The sequence below is a fragment of the Aotus nancymaae genome, unplaced genomic scaffold (genome assembly GCF_030222135.1).
Source record: "Aotus nancymaae isolate 86718 unplaced genomic scaffold, 86718_ANA_hifiasm-v0.15.2.pri h1tg000009l, whole genome shotgun sequence".
Taxonomy (NCBI): Eukaryota; Metazoa; Chordata; class Mammalia; order Primates; family Aotidae; genus Aotus; species Aotus nancymaae.
Window position 1 is genome coordinate 1,495,642 of NW_026988420.1, and position 22,464 is coordinate 1,518,105.

Below are 22,464 nucleotides of genomic sequence, written 5' to 3' on the forward strand. Positions count from 1 at the left end.
ATACTAATCACCAGGGACAAGCATATCAAGTCTACAATGATACGCCACTTCACAACTAACCTAAAATGGCTAGAAAAACAGATTACAAGTAGTAATCTGGTGAGGAGGTGGAAAAACGGGGTCCTTGTATGTATGCCTACTGGCATACATGTAAAATGATGCTGACACTTTGGGAAACAGTTTTGGAGATCTTCAGAATGTTAAACATAGTTACCACAGGCTCAGTAATTCCACTACTAGGTGTATACTCTAAAGAAGGAAAAACATGTCTACATAAAAACTTGTATCTGATTAAACAGCAATATTATTCACAATCACCGTAAGATGGAAAAAACCCATGTGTCTATCAACAGATTAATGAGTAAACAAAATATGTCCATACGATGGAATTTTATTCAGCAATAAAAAGAAATAAAGCGCTAATATGTACAACATGTATGAACCTTGAAAATGTTATGCTAAGTGAAAAGCCAATGACAAAGGACCACATAGTATATGATTCCATTTATATGAAATGTACAGGATAAACAAATCCATAGGGACAGAAGATGAAGTGGCTGTCATGAAGCTAGGGAAGGAAGAATGCAGAATGACTGCTGCTGGTACGGGGCTTCTTTTTGGGGTGATGAAATGTTCTGGAAATAGATAGTGGTGATGGTTACAAAACAGTGAACAGTATTAAACACCACTGAAGTATCCATTTAATAGGTAAATTCTACGATATATAAATAATATCTCAATAAAACTTATAAAAGAAAGCTCTTCCTGTCCTGTATCAGATCCTTTGTATTAATGAAGGGTCCCAAGTTTCCAAAATACTCAGATTGTTACTTACCTCAAACCTTATTTCCCATTGTTCCTCTTCATACTTTTTATCATAATCTGATCTTGGTTTCTGAAATAAACCAAGCATTTCAAAAAGTAAAATGAAAGTAGGAAAGAAAGTATTGTTGAGTAAAATCACCTTTAGCTATATTGTTTTAGGATACTTTCCATATTTCATCCCCACAAAAACTGGGTGCATTTCCTTGTTGGTATTCATTTATTTATTTGAGATCAACTGCAGGCAAATCTCATGTTCTGAATAATCTTACCATCTTAAGTTTTCAACAGTAAGAAACCTCAAACTTATGCTAACACATGTCAGTGCTAATTCATCTATTGTAAGAGTGGGAGCTCTTAACTTTCCCTTTAAAATGTTCATAGTGAATAGTAAAACTAGAACAGAAAAACTAAGTAATCTTTATAAAACCTGTTTAATAACAGATGGAACTTCTTTTACACACACATACTCTCTCTCTCTCTCTCTCACTCAGCCACAACAACCACACCTCTGCTTTAAAGAAAAAGCTGGCAGTGAGAATTACAGGTACAAAGTTACAACACAATTTCTATTTGAGAGAAGAAAGTAATTTTCTGTATCTATAGAACAATGTTTGATGGTGTACTATCATCAAAATGAACATTAAAAAGTCTAACAAGTAGACTGCAACTCTAAAAATAAAAATATATTGTGATATAAAATATAATGATGCATAATCTATTCCTATAAAAGATTTATAGCAGCTTGAAATGTGAAACCATATCTGTAACAGGTCATATTTTTAAAAGTACTAAACCACAGAAGCACCAGGCAAGGAATGAGCCGCTTACGGAAGCTAAGCTCAAAATGTGGCTCAGGGTTTCCTGTGAGAAGGCAAATGAGAGAATTTTGTAAGACATGGCTTTTGTTTCAAGTAAAAGGAAAAAAATATTTTATCTGGCGCGAGAGCCCTCTTCTGGTACTGACTATAAAGATTTTAGAATGTGCATCTCTACATTCAAACAACACTGAATAGCATGGGCATCAATCACACTAGGTTTGAAGGTAGAGAAACATTAATATAATCTTAATGTAATTCAAGTCTTTTATAGGACATTTATAATGCATGATACAGCCTATTTATCTTTCTCAGCAAAATGTTTATATCCTCTAGACTCTTAATAAATCAGATATGTAGAATCAAACTTAAGACATAGTGTAAAACAAAATGTAACATTTTAACTAGACTTTTCTACACTTTAGATTTTTATAGAAAAATAGTTCACTTACTTCTTTCAACATCTCCTCAGTATGTTCAGAAGTACAATATTTATAATATGCCATAAAATAAGAAAGTGATATTCCACCAAAATAGAGATGAATAGACAATTTCTCCCATGGATTTTTAGGTAATTCCTATTTAAATTCAATAAAGATTATTATTATAAAAATGAAGTCCATTTGATGACTACATTTTTATAGTCAGCAAATATCAAATTTAGCTTCTGACAATCATAGTATATTTTTTTCTTTGTTTTTTTTTTTTGTTGTTGTTCTGACAACCATAGTATTAACTAGACTGTTTAGCTAGTGACTCATTTCATAGAATTTTCTTCCTGGTATTTTGACACGTTGTAAGGGAGTAATTTACTACTTTGGTTTATGTACTATATACTTACAAGTCCAAAGGGTTTTCTAGTTATTTACCACAAAATAACTTGCTATATATAATTCCAATTCCCAAATATATCACTTTTAGATGATACTAATAAATTACATAGAAGGAGAAATAAAAGGTTATGTTCACAGGTGAAGAAATAGTTTCACTTAAATATCCAAAAATTGGCAGGACTCAGAAGAGTCTAAAAGCAGGAATCAGGGTAACTTTAAAACTATGAATAAAGTCCATTTACAGTTATTGGGTACTGAATGTGTCCCTAACTGATAAGCTGACCCACAGCAATTCTCTTCGTTTCCACCGATCCCACCTTTGTCCAAACTCACTGCTCCTCAGTTTTACTGCTCCTCACTGAATTACTGTTGTTGCCTCCCAGCAGATCTTGTCCTATCTCTTCCTACCATTCAGTCTTCTGTCAATGCAGTCCCCTCCCACTCAGTCCTGCTCCTGCGTCAGCACGCTTCTCCCTGTACCTAGTGGTCTGTCCTCTAACCATTTTAAGGTCTTGACTAAAATGTTTAAAGTGGAACCTCCTCCCTGGCCATGCCATTTCTATCAGCCTCCTTTGCTTTGTTTTTTTCTCCTAGCGCCCATCACTAATATTCCTTACAGTTTATTTAGTTTTCTCTTTCCCACCACTGAAATGGAAGCTCTAGAAAGGCAGGGATTTCTTACTTCTCAGCCCTCAGCTGTGTGTCCAGGCCTAGAGCAGAGGCTAGCACCTAAGAGGCCCTCTGTCAGCATCTCCCTTTGTGTTTCAGGGAGGAGTGAGTCTTGGCCAGGCCTGCTGTCGGTCGGGTTGTGTGGCATGCACATTCATGGTCTCTGAAACCTGGCAGCCTTTGCTATACCACAAGTTGTTCTTTTACGTTAATTAAGCTAAGCAGCAAAGAAAGCTGTCTAGACACACTAGAAATTTCAATCTCTACCTTACTTCAGTGACTTGCCATGGAGAACTGAGTAACTAGGGAGGAACTCTTAGTAATAACAAAAGCTACTTTCTTATTTAAGTGGGTCTGTGCCTCCTTTAGGTCTTTATCACTCTATCATCACCCTTTAATACAAACATACTTTCCTTACCATATATCTTCCCACTTGGGTCCTGCAAACATAGCAGCTGCAGGTTGATCTTATTACCTCACTGCTCAGAAACCTCCACTGAGGCACTCCCTACCAACCCCACCAAACGGCCCCTACCTCTCCTGAACACTATTCACTACCACTACTCCTCACAAAACGTCCACTTTTTAAGTCAAACAGTTAGACCATTTCCCTAAAATGTCTCTTTGTATCTCTGTGCAGTTCATTTCCCCAGTCAGGAGAACGTTACTATCTTTGCTTTACGGGCTACCTCAATTCTCACTATCTCTAAATTCCTACTACTCTTTTTACCAGTTACTTAGCTTTTGGCATGTTACTTTATAGTGGAAATTTTTTAGGTTTATGTCTTGTTTCACTAACCAGATAAGGGCTTTGAGGACACAGATCATGATAAACTCTCTGAATTACCTGGACCTAAGACAGTGCTGAGTATATAGCACCATCTTGGAAACCGCTACATATATTTATAAACATGTCTAACAATTTAATACTGCCCCCTATAACAAGACAAGCTGCTAATAAAGAATCTTTGAAATTACTGACTTTAATGGTTATGAAAGTTCTCAGAAACTTGTTCAAAATCAGGCTTATTTAAAGCAAGTCTAGGAACCAACCTGGTAGTTTCTTTTATGCTAATGAGTAATTTATATTCACATAAGAAGGTATATACCATTGTTTATCATCAAAAATATCCCTCAAATTATGTTAGCTATAACATTTTATGGCAAATAATTTATACCAACTATATATACTTTAAATTACCATAATGTGAATTTCCACCTCTCTCTTTGAAAGCAGTTGTTGAAGAACTTCTATTGCATCTGGTTGCCAGACATTTCCAACCTATTTGGGATTAATAAACTCAGATTCTTTTATGCTTTCATAAAATAAGAGCGGGAAGCAAATTAAGATACACAAAAGTAGCCACAAACAAATAATATCGGGTAGTAGTACAAAATACACAAGCAGTTCTTAGAGAATAGCATAGGTACATGATAAAAATAATCTTTAAAAAGGAATAATTTGAGTATTCATTTTATACTTTAAAAATATAAACCTGTTCAGCAAGAGGTGAGAGATTAAAACACACACACACACACACACACACACACACACACACACACACACACAGCCCCTACATTTAAATGCAAAACATTACATCTAAAACTTTTTTTAAAAAGACCAATATGCCAATGTACTGCTTGTACAAGGCCTACGATATGTATTCATTAAGGAACAGTGATTGTTATGTTTTTATGTGTTAAGAGGTTCACATGGTAAGGCAGTGAGCCTTCCTGCAACAACCACGTGAGTCAACCATCTGAAGTGGACCCTCTGTCCCTAGTTCATCCTTAGGATGACTACACTTATGGTGGATATCTTGACTGCAGTATCACAAGGGACCCTGATATGGTTTGGCTCTGTGTCTCCACCCAAATCTCATCTTGAATTGTAATCCCCATGTGTTGAGAGAGCAACCTAGTGTGAAGTGACTGGATCATGGGGCAGTTTCCCTCATGCTGATTGTAAGTTCTCACAAGAGCTGGTCGTTTTCAAAGTGTCTGACATTTCTCCCCTCAACCTTCAATCTCTTTTCCTACTGCAACCTTGTGAAGAAAGTACTTGCTTCTCCTTCACCTTCTACCACAATTTACGTTTCCTAATGCCTCTTCAGCCATGCAGAACTGTGGGTCAATTAACCCTCTTTTCTTCGTAAATTACCCAGTCTTAGGTAGTAACTTTCCAACAGTGTGAAAACGAATACGGACCCCTTGCCAAAATAACCCAGCTAAGCCATTCCTAATCCCTGAGCCACAGAAATTGTATGAGATGATACAAGTTTATTATTGTTTCAGACCACTACATCTCAGCTTAATTTGTTATGCAGCAAGACAGAATAAGACACTCTTTTATCTGATCTCCAGTTTCAAGTTTGTTGTAATTTCATTTGATAAATTTTTGCAATCTTATACCTTCCCACTTATGAACATGTCTCTTCATTTATTCAGATGTTTTACAGCCTTCAATATAATTTTGGAACTGTCTTCACAAAGGCTGTTTAGCTGTCTTAGTAACATTTGTTGGTGTTTTATTTACTTTTTTGTTGCAACTAAAATTTCACCTTACATTATAAATATTTCTAAAAATGTATTAACAAAAACTATTTAAAATTAATCATCCCACAAATTATTATGTACTCACAGGTGTGGTATTGTGGAGCTGACAAGGAATACAAAACTGGGGTATATCAGGATACAGCAAAATAGGGTAAAGATGGCACTGTGGAATCTTTTCAGTGAATCCATGATCTAAATATTGTACCTGAAACAGGCCAAATAAAATTAATAGTTAAAATTATTATTAAAAGCTAGGGGACAAAAGGAATTTCCTGTTATTTGGGGAAGAAAAAAAAAAAAGAAAAGAAAAAGAAAAGACAGGCCGGGCTTGGTGGCTCACGCCTGTAATCCTAGCACTTTGGGAGGCAGAGGTGGATGGAGTGTTTGAGCCTAGGAGTTTGAGATCAGCCTGGACAACACAGTAAGACCTCATCTCTATTAAAAATTAACTGGCTATGGTGGTATGTGTCTGTGGTCACAGTTACTCAGGAGGCTGAAGTGGGAGGGACTGCGTAAGCCTGGAGGTTGAGGTTGCAGTAAGCTGTGATTGTACCACTGTACTCCAAGCCTGGTGACAGAGCAAGAACTTGTCTCAAAAAAAAAAACAACATCTTGAAAATTTTAAAATCTGCATTTAAAAAATTTCCAGGAAAAAAAGCAATACTGTATTTATTCCCTCATCCAATAGTGTATCAAACTTCATTGTAAAAAGGTTTTCTAACACTTAACCCATGAGACTTTTTTTAAAAAACTGGGTCTTATTGGATTTACAAATTCTTTTGAAATGCTTTAATCTTGATAATTCAACTTCTAAATTGTCTTAAGAATAAAGAATGCCAATAAATTACTTCTTCTGTCCCAACATAATGAAATGAACATATCACTGCTTAACTGGATTTGCTTGGCAATTAGCATTAAAAAATAAAATAGAATTGAACAAAAAAATGTCTGACTACGTCACAGATAATTAGTGTATGGTTTCGCAAGATGTTTATTTCTTAATGTGGATCACAGGATAAACTTTGAAAGATACCTGGTTATGAAATGAAAAATCCATTGTGTACTCTAAAAATGTAAAGTGACCACATGAAAACATAAAAGGTGATGATTAAACTATCAAAGTTCTTTTAAGTATGTTAAACAGATATTTGGACAGCGTGAAAATTTTTATAAAAGTTCATCATCTTATTTAGATTCTACAAACATAAAGTTCATGAAGTATAATAACTTGATGAACACTGAATTTCATTTTACCTTTGGGGGAAAAAAAAGGAGTTATCTGAGAAACACAAACGTATGTATATGTAAATGTATGTTACTTTGCACATACATTCAAGTTGCTCAGATAACCCCTGTAACTATCCAGATGTTTAAGTACTTACCTCAAATTTGAAAATATTTGACTTCTATGAAAACCATTAAAAGTCTGTAGTTCAGTAGAAAAAGCCTAAGACTTAAAATCAGAAGTTTAGGAATCAGATGCTTGGATATTAACTCTAGCATCACGACCCAGTAATCATGGCAGGTCACTGAAGCTAAATTACAATTTTCTTATGAGTAAAATGAGAATAATAATCTATGTCTAGGATAACTGTAAACAAATTATAAAATATAAATGCATATATGTGAAGGAAGCTAAAAAAAACCCTGAAGTACTGTGTAATCATTAGGCATCATCATCAAACAGATAATAAACTCCTGTCCAGGTGGAAACAAAAGACAATTACACTTAAGGTTTTCTTCCCCCATCCCCAATTAAAACTAAAGTTTTCAAGTGCTGAACATATGATGAAGTATTTCATCAATTTCATTGCTTTACTTAGTAAGTATGATGTACTGGAGGTATTTTCATCTATATTTTATATATATACATCTTTTAAAGGACGTAGCTATTTTTGAAGATTTTGAATGAAACCTGAGTGCTACCTAATTACTCTGGAAAGGTAAATTAGCCATTACCCTGAAAAACTGACTAGGCCATAACAAATTTGCTAGTGAGATATTTAATAGATTGGAAAACATATTGTTTTACTTAACACTATGTGTGCAAACAGGGTTACCAATTACAACTAAGTGGTCCAACCATTAAGTAATGATCAAATCCCTCCCTAGAAATATTTTTTGCTTATTCAGGTTACTAAATATATTTGAAAATAAAATGAAAATTTATTACAAATAAAAGTATAACATGAGTGATCTTCCTACACAATTTTCATCAAAAGATGTTTTAATCCAATTTTCTCATTTCAAATACGAAAGACCATCTAATGCTATAGCATTTAACCTCAGAACAGTCACAAAAGAGTATCAGACTCACTCTGACCGTGCCACCTACAACCTCCATCACCTTGCCTCGATACCACAGAGTATCGGATCCTCTTACTGCACATGCTTCTCCTTTCTTCCAGAAATAAGGCTCCAAAAGACCAAGGCTTTTTAAATTACTTTGAATTTCATTTGTCATTTTTATTAACTCAAATTCTGAAAAAAAGTATTAAACATAGAAAGCATTTAGGAAAATTCCCTATCATTTGTCAATTTAATAACTTCATCTCTTCAGTAGTATAATTAAAAATCAGTCTCCAAAACAGAACTTTTGTAAAAATCGGTTTTAAAACATATTAGTAATAGCATATAAACAATATTATGATCTTTTGATATTATGAAAGTACAAACATCATAAGGACCTCTAAACACATACCAGCTAGCCTAATATGAAAGTACTACCAATTTAAAATTGGGTCAGTTTGACAGCCCTAAGTAAAGCAGAACACAAGTTACATATTACTTGATGCTTAGGTACTGTATAATGAGGGGAATATAAATTCAAATTTAAGTTTTGCTTTCATTGCTTATTGGCCTGTTATTTCCACAGTAAATATATACATCCATAACTGATACCATAGAAGACAGGCTCTGGAGTCAGCTATCATTCCAACCTTACTGTTTTAGTTGCGTGATCTCGGGTAGTTCCCTTACCTCCAATAAGCCTCAGTTTATTCTTCCATAATAACCACCTATTCTGGGTATAACAGCATCTTCTGGGAATAACCGTACCTGTCAGTATCATCAAGTACTGCAGGAGGATTAGATGTAAAGAATCCAGCACACTGCCTGGCAGTTAACAGGCTACCAGTTTGAACAATGACTATTTACACATGTCAAGCAAAGTTTCTGGGTTAAGTACTATTACCACAGGTCTCAAACATTATTTTGTTCTAGAACAGCTAATTGTACCGATTTTATTCTTTCAAATTAAAAAATATATTTAAGAGATCAACAAATGAGAGAAAAATTTCAGTAAATTCATATCTCCCACACCCATATCCATAGATACTAACTAGGAGTTAATGACATTTAAGCCCTATGATTGCTAGAGTTATCGACTATTCTGATGGGCCCAAGTTATAGTCAGGAAGCATTTGCATATAAACCTAAATATCTCAAGAGGAACCTGAATATTCTCAAAGTATCCTAAAGCTCCAGTTATTTGCTGTAATCTTTTCTCATTCTCAAGAAATATAAACTTCTGTATTTATTTTATTTTTAGAAAATGAGACAGGGTCCCACTCTGCTGCCCAGGCTGGAGTTCAGTGGTATAAACACAGCTCACTGTAGCCTAGACCTCCTGGACTCAAGCAATCCTCCTGCCTCAGTTTCCTGAGTAGCTGCGAACCAGGAATGTACCACCATGCCCAACTAATTCTTGCATGTTTTGTAGTGATGGAGTCTTGCCATGTTGCCCAGTCTGGTCTCGAACTCCTGGGCTTAAGCAATCTTCCCGTCCTGGCCTAAAGTGCTAAGATTACTGGTGTTAGCCACTGCGCTCAGGCTGTATTCTTTCTTCATAGAGAGCCTCCAAACGTGTGTAGTGACAGGTCCTACAAACCTGGAAACCCTCCATCCATACCCCTAGCATCTGAGTCCCAAAGTGAGGGAAATAAGAGACACACAATGGTGAAAAACAGGTTAATTTATGCTAGTCCTGATCTGAGAGTCATTTTAGCAGTCTATAGAAGCTAGTTCCACGTTGCTCCTCTTCTATGCTGGGACAGTATTAAGGATATCTACATCCTCACTGGTGGCCTAAGTTCTAAATTCTGCCAACAACATGTATCATTGCCACTCTCAGGTGTACAAAAAATGGGGCTCCAGGATTTTTACATTCTCAAGGATCCCAAAGTTTACAGATGCACAAAAATATTGAAATCATGGAGGAAGTAGTAAAATCCTGGGTGGGAGCCTTCACATATCATGATGCTAAAAACCCAACTACTTCATCACGTATCTAACTCCCTTATTCTTATCAAACTGCATTACTTCTTTTCTTCCAGCCAGGCTGAACCTCTATGTCTTACTGATGCCTATCACTGTGTGAGTTCTTTCTCTAAGTTACTAACTCTAAAAAGGTCTACTAGTATTTTTTTCTTGTCCATATCGATCTGTATTTCCAAAGCCATGGAGTTTGGAGCATTTCTCAAAAATATTCTCCTTCCTCATCTCTAGTCTTAACTTTGCCTTTGCTTTGTGACCTTGCAACACTTTGCACACAGTGTGTCCCAGAGAAAGAACAGGGTAAGGTAAAGAAAACACATGATTTAAGGAGCCAAGATGCACCTGAAGAACAAGAAAGTCAATAGATTTAAAGCGTTATAACTTATACACCAAAAGTAATATAGGCTATATTCAGGAAAAAACTGTGGTATTGGTGTAGGGATAGATAAATAGAACTAACACAGAATAGAAAGTTCAGAAACAGGCTGGGCACAGTGGCTCAAGCCTGTAATCCCGGCACTTTGAGAGGCCGAGGTGGGCGGATCACGAGGTCAAGATATTGAGACCATTCTGGCCAACAGAGTGAAAGCCTGTCTCTACTAAAAATACAAAAAAATGAGCCGGGCGTGGTGGAACGCGCCTGTGGTCCCAGCTACTCAGAAGACTGAGGCGGAAGAATCGCTTGAACATAGAAGGCGGAGGTTGCAGTGAGCCGAGATTGCGCCACTGCACTCCAGCCTGGTGACAGAGCAAGACTCCATTTCAAAAAAAAAAAAAAAAAAGAAAAGAAAGTTCAGAAACAACTCCTGCATATATAGAACCTTAATTTTTGACAAAGTTGGCACTGCAGATCAGTGGGGAACATGTGGAGTATTAAGCAGATGAGCTGGAACTACTAACTAAATCTATTTAAAAAATTAGATCTCTTCTTCATAACTACCTAAAAATCTATTCCAAGATGGCTTAAAGACTTTACATAACAACAAAACTATAAACATTTTTTTACAAGACCATATAACAAAATAGCTTTCTGATCTCAGAGTAAGAACGGATTTAATATGAGATACAAAACCAAAAAACAAAAATGACTAACAAAATTACGTTAAAACTTTCTTATCATCCAGAAACTCCCAAAAGACACTAAAAAGACAAGAAACTGAGAGAAGATATCTGCAACACATAAAACAAACAAGGGATAAGTGTTCAGGATATATTAAGAACTATAAATCAGAAAGCAGTGACTTAATGGAAAGTGAGCGAAGACATGGACAGGCATTCCATAAACACAGAAATACAAATGACTCAAATAGAAGAAATGATGTTTACCCCATATGAAGTCAGGAAATGCTAATTAAAGCCATAGTGAGGGACAATTTCGTATCTATTAGGATTGGGAAAACTTAATCTGACATTATCAAGTGTTAGCAAGGATGTGGGGTAATGAGAATCCTCACGCACTGCTAGTGACGAGCGTAAACTGTTATAAACAACTTGGAAAAACTATTTTTTATTTTATTTTTATTTATTTTTTTCAGATGGAGTCTCATTCTGTTGTCAGGCTGGAGTGCAGTGGCACAACCTCAGCTTACTGCAACCTCTGTCTCCCAGGTGCAAGTGATTCGCCTGCCTCAGCCTCCCAAGTAACTGGGCCTACAGGCATGCGCCACCATGTCCAGCTAATTTTTGTATTTTTAGTACAGACAGGGTTTCACCATGTTGGCCAGGATGGTCTCAATCTCTTCACCTCATGATCTGCCTGCCTCGGCCTCCCAAAGTGCTGGGATTACAGGCATGAGCCACCACGCCTGGCCAATTTTTGTATTTTTAGTAGAGATGGGGTTTCACCATGCTGGCCAGGCTGGTCTCAAACTCCTGACTTCATGTGATCTGCCCACCTCGGCCTCCCAAATTGTGGGGATGACAGGTTTGAGCCACTGTGCCAGGCCAATGATCCACCAATTCTGTTCACTAGATTATGTGCTCTACAGAAATTTTGCCTGTGTGTAACAAAACACAGGTACAAGAATGTTAACAGCATTTTTTGTAATCATGGAAAATCTAGAAATGCTAACTGTCCATCGATAGTAGAATGGATAAACTGAGCTATAAACATTCACAGGGATGCTATTAATTCATTTAAAAAATGAACAAAACAGCACTTTGGGAGGCTGAGGTAGGCAGATCCCGAAGTCAATAAATTGAGATCATCCTGGCCAACATGGCGACACCCCATCTCTACTTAAAATACAAAAATTAGCTGGGAGTGGTGGTACACGCCTGTAGTCCCAGCTACTTGGGAGGCTGAGGCAGGAGAATCACCTGAACCTGGGAGGTGAAGGTTGCAGTGAGCTGAGATAGCGCCACTGCACTCCAGCCTGGTGACAGAGTAAGACTCCGTCTCAAAACAAACAAACAAACAAAACTGAATGAAATATAATGAGATGAATCAAGGTGGACAAGTCTCAAACATTTTGATGAAAAGTCACAAAAGAATATGTACATTTGGGTTCTGGTTACATAAAGTTTGAAAGATGGAAAACCTAAAAAATTTGTTTAGTGATGCATATAGGAAATAATAATTAGCAAATTCAGGAAAGTCGCTATGTCTTGGGTAGCAAAACAGGAAACATGATCAAGTAGGGCCACACAGCAGGTCTGCTTAGGTTCTGCTGCTGCTGCTGCTTCTCTTTTTTTTTTTTTTTTTTTTTTTTTTTTGAGACAGCGTTTCGCTCTTGTTACCCAGGCTGGAGTGCAATGGTGCGATCTCGGCTCACCACAACCTCCGCCTCCTGGGTTCAGGCAATTCTCCTGCCTCAGCCTCCTGAGTGGCTGGGATTACAGGCACGCGTCACCATGCCCAGCTAATTTTTTGTATTTTTAGTAGAGATGGGGTTTCACCATGTTGACCAGGATGGTCTCGATCTCTTGACCTCGTGATCCACCCGCCTCGGCCTCCCAAAGTGCTGGGATTACAGGCATGAGCCACCGCGCCCGGCGATGCTGCTTCTTATTGTGGGGAATGTGTATATGGCTACTCATTTTAAAGTTTTATTTAAATAACACATTTTGTACTCTTTCACATTAATAACAATTTATAGTAATTTTAAAAAATTCATTTGAACATCTAGTTTTAGTCATCTTTAGTGTGATGAGCACATTGACCCTTGTATCACACTGTGGAAGTCACCTTTTGGGATCCCATCTTCATGTGCTATTAGATTTCCCACTTTGAGTAAAGGGATCTGGGGCTTTATTTCCTTTTTCTTGAACTTCGTGTAGTTATCAAAGTTGTTCAAGGTTCTATAGTTACGAAGCAACTCTAGAGTGATTGCCTTCTTTGGCGTATGTTTACCTCCCAGTGCGTGATTTCACTTTGTTTTGGAGCTTGGTATATTCTTTACTTTTATGCCAATTCAGTAAATGTTAATTTAAAAAAAACAGGCATTTGATCTGACTTATCTGGGAGAGTTGTTCAATCTGCCACAATAGTGGAAATGAAATTCCAAATTCCTTTCTTCTTATACTGAGAATAGCACTCACATAATTATAAGTATGTAACACTGCTATGTTAGAATAATGAAAGGACGGCATTAAATGGTTTTTATGTGTTAGGCACCATTTAAAGCACTTTGCACGCATTGTGTGAAATCATTTAATCCTCGTAACAACCTTGTGAAAATAACATTCAAAGAGGTTGCCCAAGGTACTTCAATCCCTGTCATTCTTACTAGAGAACTAGAGCCTACATAACATAGAAGGTCTCACCTGATGGTTTAGGTAATACAAATATAGTTCCATCATCATCAACACAGCTGACTCTTGCCTCAAATACTTTCATGTTAGGAATAGCTGGTGGTTTATAGCATCTAGTGGTTCTTGGTTCTAGAATTTTCTCCTGAAGTTCAGACACTTTGTGTTCACTGATTATGTCAGCAGCTTTTTTGTCAGGGTCAAAGTTAGTTTTAATATGGTTAATAACTACTGAATCTTCTTGTTCCAGGGGGACTTTCAGAGACTTCTCAGATAATGAATGGCTGTTATCTAATTTGTTAATTCTGTAACATCCAAAAAAGAACATATCTAAATATGAGCAAATATAAAATTCTGGGTAAAACAATATAAAAAGAATTCTTCAGAGATACATGAAATTCAAAGAAAATATTTGCTCTAATTCGTTATGTAAAAATTAGCATAACAAGTTAAAATTAAAATTAAATTACGAGACTGATGAGAAAAAGCAATAAAATTTTAAGTAAATGTTTTAAATTTCTATCTCACATTTATAGACTATGCTCTCTTAAAATTTCCTAAGTATGGTACAATGAATTCAATATTACTAGAAAATATAACACCTTTAAGATGATTTCAATTTAGTCCACAGATAGAACAGACATCTGGCAAGCTATTAGCATCCATTAATACAAAGAAAACATGAGTCTCTTAAAAAATATTAAGGTACTATTCATATATTAGGTGTTAGTGGTAATACGCTATATTTACTCAGTTTTTCTACTTTATATTATTCCCTTCCAATTAGAAGTAATAGGTATCCCTACTGTACAAAAAAATAAAATCTTAGAAGGAAATATTAATATTGGTTGTGTTTTAGCATAATTATATCAAGTTTCTGTTTCTTCTAATCTCCTGTACTTTTAAAAGGAAATAAGGCCTGGGCGTGGTGGGTCACGCCTGTAATCCAAGCACTTTGGGAGGCTGAGGCAGGCAGATCACCAGAGGTCAGAAGTTTGAGACCAGCCAAATGGTGAAACCCTGTCTCTACTAAAAACACAAAAATTAGCCAGGCATGGTGGTATGTGCCTGTAATCCCAGCTACTTGGGAGGCTGAGACATGAGAATTGCTTGAACCCAGGGGGCAAAGGGTGCAGTGAGCTGAGATCACAGCACTGCACTGGAGCCTGGGCGACAGAGCGAGACTCAGTCTCAAAAATAAACAAACAAACAGACATTAATTAAACAGCTATATAATTCCTCAAATAACCTGCTAGTCCCCCAACCCACTGCTGCCTTAAGATAGCTGGTAGTTTTTGTCTGTAAAAGCAGTAAAGAACATTACAACTGGTAGCAGACAATGTCAGTAGTATTAACTTGCCTAGCATTTTCCATTCTAACATTTCTTCTATCAAGGAACTGCTTTAGCCTAAAGGCAAAGCAATTAGGCTAGCTGTATGCCAAAGCCCGGGCAACCCAGGCCACATCTCCCATATCTAGCCTCATGTCCCACTTTCTTTCTGACTTCTCATTCGTTTTCCATTTCATCAGGACTCAGATCGTGTTGTGAATAAGGTAAGATATAAGTTAAGGCAAACACTTCTACGGAGATCTGGCTATGTATGAGGCCATGTATTTGGTACAAAGTGGCTACTTAGGACTTTTTTCTCCAATTCCAACACAGCTCTATGTCTCTAGAAAGAGAGAAAAAAGATTAAACTAGGGCCACAACCGTATTCTGATCCTGTCCCTGGATCAAAGGTGCTTAAACCCCAAACATAGAACCTGAAAGGTTCTTTAAATGTAAATACTGTTGAATTACTTATTGTGTAAGTATAAATAGAAATAAATTTCATATGTTTATTTTTGTTTCATATATATTTTGTTTCATATAAATGTTTCATATATTTCATCCTGTTTCATATATGTTTACAGTTCATATAAATACATCTAGTAGGTATACATCTACCAGAATTTCTAAAATAAAGCTTAAATATTTATGTCTAAAGCAAAGGATGCTCAAGGGCTCAGATCTGGTACCCACTACATTATTCTCTTTTTCTTTGGTTTACAGTGTAAATGTCAAAGGAGAGAGCAAATTATAAAAGCAAGTATGTCAGTAAAGGGTTTAAGTGTGCAAGAACAGATGTGCCTGAACAATGAAATGAGCAATTCTGAAGGAATCTATTTCTGAGATGGCTCCTCAGGGTTAGTTTATAAATCTTTTTTTTTTTTTTCTAAACGTTGGGGAAAGCACAAACACAGTCCCCCACTACCACAAATTATGCAGTCGAGTTTCCCACATTTGGGGAAATTGCAGGGGTCAGCACATCCGGAGTGCAATGGATAAGCCTTGCCCTGGGAAAACCACCTTCGTGATCCTGGTTTCTCCCTGCCAGGTAAGCATAGTTTACATATCTTTAAGAGCAAACAAGATGCAATTCAGATTTGAAAGCACACGTAAGAAGATTTGCACATGCGACTAAGAGGCATCCATCACAAACTGACGTCAAAATTTTTTTTAAAGTCTATACCTTCTTTCTCTCAAAGCCAAACCCTTTTTAATCAAATATTTAGAAACATCAACACGCTCTCCTTTTTCATCTCTGCAGAAAATTTTCACAGGTAATGGCCAAGTTGTGTTGTTCTCCTGCAGTGATTTAAGAGCAGAGTAAATATGAAACACCAAAATGAAATCTTCATATAAACAATGTACATTTCACAGGCATTTATTTTACATTTCTCTAAGCAAGAAATATTCCCAAGTGAGTAAAGTTATTTTGGTATCTAAACATATCAGAAAATAGCATGGAAGAGAGTGAAACAGAGTTATTTTATGAAATGCCTCAGAAAGACTTCAAGGTCAAGGTGAAATTAAAGAAAAAGAAAATCAAACTGGAAACTTTTTTTTCCAGTCCCAGAATGGGGAGTGGGGAATACAACATCAGTTAACAAGTTTCTTTATTCTCCTGCTTTCTTTGTAAATTACAGAATCAAAATGGCAGGAGAATTGCTTGAACCACGGAGGCGGAGGTTGCAGTGAGCCGAGGTCGCGCCACTGCACTCCAGCCTGGCGCCTGGTGACGGAGTGAGACTCTGTCTCAAAAAATAAAAATAAAAATAAATAATAAATAAAAATGTATTTTCAAAGGTCTTTTTCTCTCCTACAAAAAGCAAAAGAACTACAAAACATATATTCTGCTTCATATGGAAGAAGTTATAAAACTGCAGAAAGCACATAAAAAGTAACAATAAAATGAATTATAAGAGAAAATTCTACTCATTAATGCAATCAAAGCATTTAAATCAGAAAAAAAGCAAAGAATATTTTTAAAGTGGTCTGAAAAGATGTATGCCTCTTCTCAAATACACACGTGTGACATACATTTATGATTTCACTAGAAGCCTAACTTTCCAGGTTGGCAAATATCAAATGGCTTTGGAAATACACCCTAGCGTACACATTATATTTTTAACATGCAGATTATCAACTCATGAATACTACTTTAGAAATACGCTGACTCATTCAATCATTTGTGGTGTATCTATCATCAAACAGGAATTACACTTGGAAATAAAACTAACAAAATTCTTAAAACAATCCAAAGTTTGGTGTTATTTTCTCAACAAGAAAGAAAATAAATGAAATTGATGAAAACATTAATGAGATCATCAGGACATATCTCTCATAAATTGTTAACTCTCTACCCACCTGTAAGATTACAGTTGCTACAGCTCCAGTCAGGTATAATGAAAGAAAGTCACAAGCTGTTGCTGTCCACTTCTCACTCCCACCAGCTGGTCTACAACAGAAAACAATGGCAACTTGTTTTATAAAAAATAGCATACAATATTGACATATACAAGAAACACTGCATTTACACACATGCACACTCATAGTCTGAACCAACTATATGTGTAAGAAATCAATTTAAACATGGATTCATATTATTTTTACAATTTTTCTCCTCATTTTCATAGCCTTTTTTCATCCCTCTATTTTACTTAGGGCCCATGTTACATATTAACTTATTTGTATGTATCTGTTCTGCAGCTACACTGAGGACCTGTAAAAAGGAGGTATTAGTCACTATATACGTTTCATATATGTCAACTAGACTGCAAACTCCCAGAGAACAGGAATGATGATGTATTATGTGCATCATCACGTTCCCTAATGACCAGTATAGTGTCTGGCACATAGAAGGCATTCTAGAAATATTTAATGGAAAGAAAAAAAGTCTCTGATGATTCCACTGCCCATTTTTGGAAGTTCTTTGGAATTCAAATCTAACTTGAATTGCTACCCATAAATATCAGAAATACCAGAAATTTTAATTATTGATTCAACAAAATTATTTACATTATCTGATAGATGTGGTAATACAGTTTTAAATGACTAAAAATTAGCAGTATCTTTCACTCACTTTTCAGCAAATACTGTCAGACAGCAATGCATAATAAAAAAATGCTCAATAAATATTTGACAGATAAATGAAATACAGAGTATCCAATTTCATCATCCATGTTAGTTTGCAAAGTAGAAACTGAGTGACTGCAGCGGGTGTCTAATCTTTTGGCTTTCCTGGGTCACACTGGAAAAATAGTTTAGAGCCATACATAAAATACACTAATAAAGCTGATGAGGTAAAAAAAAAAAAAAAAAAAAAAAAATCTCATGTTTTAAGAAACTTTACAAATTTGTGTTGGGCTGCACTGAAAGCCGTCCTGGGCTGCATGTGGCCCATGGTTTGGACAAGCTTGCCTTAGATGTTTCTACCAGCAAATCTATCCCTAAGAATAAAGAATTAGTAACACAGAAGAGATTACAGATAACATAATGTAGGCTCTATGGGCTCTCTAAATATGGTTTCTAGTTCCAGAGTTTCACTGAGCTAACCCATTAACTGAGTAAACAATTATTTCTGGTCAATCTTAAAAAAAAAAAAGAGAGAGAGGCAGGGCCTCACTATGTTGCCCAGGCTGGCCTTGATGGGTTCAACGGATCCTCCCATCTTGGTCTTCTGAGTAGCTGGGGATACAGGTGTATGCCACCACACTCAGCTTCACCTGGTCAATCTTTTCACAGTTACATGGCTTATATGAGTGAGCTAACCAAATCAACTGGGCATATAACTTGACCAAACAGGATTTGGTAAATGTGCTACATACTACTTATTATAAAGCCTAGAGAGAGTTCTTAGGTGCTAAGAAGCTTAAATTGCTAGGAACTCTGGGAATCAGTTATGGTTTAATATTTATTATGATGGTATAAAAATAAAAGTCAATATAACATTAAGGTTAGTCATTGATTATGGATATAAATATTAATTTAACATTTTAAAAAAATGTATGAATATACAATTTCAGTTAGGGAAGATGAAAAAGTTCTGGAGATGAAATGGTGGTAATACTACACAACAATGTGATCTTTTTTTTTTTTGAGATGGAGTCTCATCTGTCACCCAGGCTGGAGTGCAGTGGTGTGATCTCAGCTCACTGCAACCTCCGTCTCCCAGGTTCAAGCGATCTCTCCTTGAGATCTCTCCTGCCTCAGCCTCCCAAGTAGCTGGGACTATAGGTGCGTGCCACCACACCCAGCTAATTTTTTGTATTTTTAGTAGAGACAGGTTTTTGCCGTGTTAGTCAGGATGATCTCGATCTCCTGACCTTGTGATTTGCCCGCCTCGGCCTCCCAAAGTGCTGGGATTACAGGCATGAGCCACCGCGCCCAGCTGATTTTTCTTTCTATTGTTGTTGTTATTTGCTTTTGAGATAAAAGTCTCACTCTGTCACCCAGGCTGGAGTACAGTGGTGCAATCTCTGCTCACTGTAACTGCCGCCTCGTGGTTTCAAGCAATTCTCCCTGCCTCAGCCTCCCAAATAGCTGGAATGACAGGTGCCCACCACCATGCCCGGCTAATTTTTGTATTTTTAGTAGAGACAGGGTTTCACCATGTTGCCCAGGCTGGTCTTTAACTCCTGACCTCAAGTAATCTGCCCACCTCAGCCTCCCAAAGTGCTGGCATCACAGGCGTGAGCCCTATGCCCAGCCATGAATGTTCTTGTTGTCATAGAACTGTACACTTAAGAATGGTAAAACGGTAAACTGAGTGTAATATGTATTTTACCACCATAAGAACAATCTATTAAAAGGGATTTCTTAAAATGGCAGTAAAACAGAGTGGTTAGAGCTCCAGTTCTGGATTCAGACCTTGTTTATAATCCTACCTCAACAATCAGCAGATATTTTATCCTGGATAATACTTAACCTCTTAAATATTCAATTTTCTTACCTGTAAATAATATCTTATTTATATCTTTAAGGTCTGTTGTTAGGATTAAGTAAAATAGTGTCTTTAAGGCAACTAATGCAGGTTCCATAAGTACTTAAAGGTTAGGCTTTTAAAATGATAACGGTATTCCATTCCAGCCCATAAGATATCACTTAAAGTATGTACAGAAACACATTCGCCATACTGTTAGGTACAATTAAGGAACTGACATAATTCTGTTCAATCACTCTGATTGAACTATTTAATGTGAAAGTGAAAACTAAGATAGGATTTATATAGTATGTGAGCTGAGATTTCCATTTCAGGACACTGAAAGGATTTACAGTTGTCCCACTGTTGCCATCAGTGATCACAGACAATAGGGAGAGGTGCCTGTAAGATTAGAGAAATGGGTCACTAAGAAGAAGGTATCCTATTAGAACAAGGATCTCTAAGGAATAAAACAAATAAAAAATAAAAAAAGAAGGTATCCTATTATATTATCAATTTAGGCCTGGCATGGTGACTCACACCTTAATCCCAGCACTTTGGAAGGACAAGGCAGGCAGATCACTTAAAGTCAGGAGTTCGACACCAGCCTGGTCAACGTGGTGAAACCCCGTCTCTACTAAATATACAAAAATTAGCCAGGCAAGGTACCACGTGCCTGTAATTCCAGATACTCAGGAGACTGAGGTGGGAGAAATGCTTGAATCTGGGAGGCAGAGGTTGTGGTGAGCCGAGGTGGCGCCACTGTACTCCAGCGTGGGTGACAGAGGGAGACTCTGTCTCAAAATAAATAATAATAAAATAAAAAGATCAGTTTTCAAAACAGATAAATCAAACCAATGTTACATTCATATACATAACTTTTGGGTGAAGTACTTAATTTCTCATCGTGAAGTTTCTTCAATTGTAACGTGGGGATAATCATAGTTCCATGTCAGTATTATTGTGAGAACTAAACTAACACATGAAAAGCACATCATACAATGCCTGCGCTAGTAGTCAATAAATGTTAAGGTATATTGTATAGTGTATCTGGAGTTCTCTCATGAGATTCTTGTAGATGAGATATAAATAAGCTAGGTAAACCAGTATGGTTTATCTATTTCTTGAAAAAAAAATCACACGCAGGTTCATTACAGCTTTTATAATAACGTTGAAAGGGTCTTTGGGATCTTTTAGCTTTATTGGTAAACAGATTTTTAATATTCCTATTTATAGTCCATGTCTGAAAAGCCTACACATATACATATACCTAAGTGTGTGTACGTGTGTATGTCTTTTAGCCAAATAACATGCAGTTGGCTTCAAATTAGTGATCGAGTTTGTGAGACAATCAAAAACAAGCTTGTCCAACCTGCATGCGGCCCAGGAAAGCTTTGAGTGCAGCTCGACACAAATTCATAAATTTTCTTAAAACATTATGAGATTCCTCACCAACTCACATTTCACACAGATGAAAAAAGAAAAAAAAAAAGAAAAAAAATTAAAAAAAAAATTATGAGATTTTTTTGCAATTTTTTTTTTTAGCTCATCAGCTCTCATTAGTGTCAGTGTATTTTATGTGTGGCCCAAGACATTAATTCTTCTTCCAATGTGGCCCAGAGAAACCAAAAGATTGGACAACCTGGTCTGAAACTGCAAGCTACCCCAAATGATTTGGATAACTATGGTAGCATATCAAAGCAATAGCAAATGATCTGCCAGTAGACTTAATGATAGAGCTGTTTCCTATAGGTACAATTTTATCTAGTACTCTACGTTGAATAGAAGCTAGGATTTATTTAACAAAAGTTAACCACTGTTCTGAACCTCTGGGAAAAGGCCAGTTATGTTTGGCAACATCATTACCTCCGAGGCTAGATATTCCGATTTTTGCCAATAAAAGAAACTCACATTTTTATGTGAAATTTACTAGTTTTTTAAATAGCATTTCAAAGTTTAAAAAACATTCTGCAGGCCAAGTGCATATTAGTTGGATTTAGCTCATAAACTGCAGACTACAACTCTGAAGAGGTATGCTATCAAATTTACAGGTAATACAACGTTAGAAGGGGCAGTCTAGACACGGAATAACAAAATCAACTATCTGAGTTTCAAAACCAATTAGAAAACATTTGACAGCAATAACTGTAAAATTCTATATTTAGGTTAAAAAATCACTGTGTCAGGCTGGAGTATAGTGGCTCAATCATAGCTCACTGCAGCCTCCAACTCCTGGCCTCAAGTGATCCTCCTGCCTTGGTGTCCCAAAGTGCTGGGATTACAGGTGTGAGCCACCTCACCTGGCCCTTTCCCTTCCTTTTATCTGGATCTTTTCTTTACTTTGCCCCATTGCCTGTCTTGCTCAAATTGAAAACTCTATTCCCAGTAATTTCTCCTCAGTGTGGAGTCATGGCAAGGAGTTTCAGTTTACTTTCAAGAGGTTATATGACTAAAAAGGCTCCAGTATTGTGAGACTTTGGCACATTTACAGACCTC

The 22,464-nt window shown here is 36.6% G+C and overlaps 1 protein-coding gene and 1 non-coding gene across 3 annotated transcripts in view; both read right to left on the bottom strand.

The window, feature by feature from the left end:
- LOC105704894 (RING finger protein 17) overlaps window positions 1-22,464 on the bottom strand; it is a 114,081-nt gene that overhangs the window by 17,434 nt on the left and 74,183 nt on the right. For both annotated transcript variants that reach the window (XM_064373495.1, XM_064373494.1), the window contains 8 exons: window positions 17,415-17,505; window positions 16,237-16,352; window positions 13,739-14,028; window positions 8,016-8,179; window positions 5,784-5,903; window positions 4,344-4,424; window positions 2,093-2,218; window positions 836-895 (listed from right to left, as the gene is read on the bottom strand). In XM_064373495.1, the coding sequence (XP_064229565.1) occupies window positions 836-895; window positions 2,093-2,218; window positions 4,344-4,424; window positions 5,784-5,903; window positions 8,016-8,179; window positions 13,739-14,028; window positions 16,237-16,352; window positions 17,415-17,505 (1,048 nt within the window). The remainder of the gene's footprint in view (window positions 1-835; window positions 896-2,092; window positions 2,219-4,343; window positions 4,425-5,783; window positions 5,904-8,015; window positions 8,180-13,738; window positions 14,029-16,236; window positions 16,353-17,414; window positions 17,506-22,464) is intronic.
- Window positions 15,947-16,109, bottom strand: LOC135273865 (U1 spliceosomal RNA). Its single transcript, XR_010341656.1, has one exon. It is a non-coding gene; the product is annotated as a U1 spliceosomal RNA (small nuclear RNA).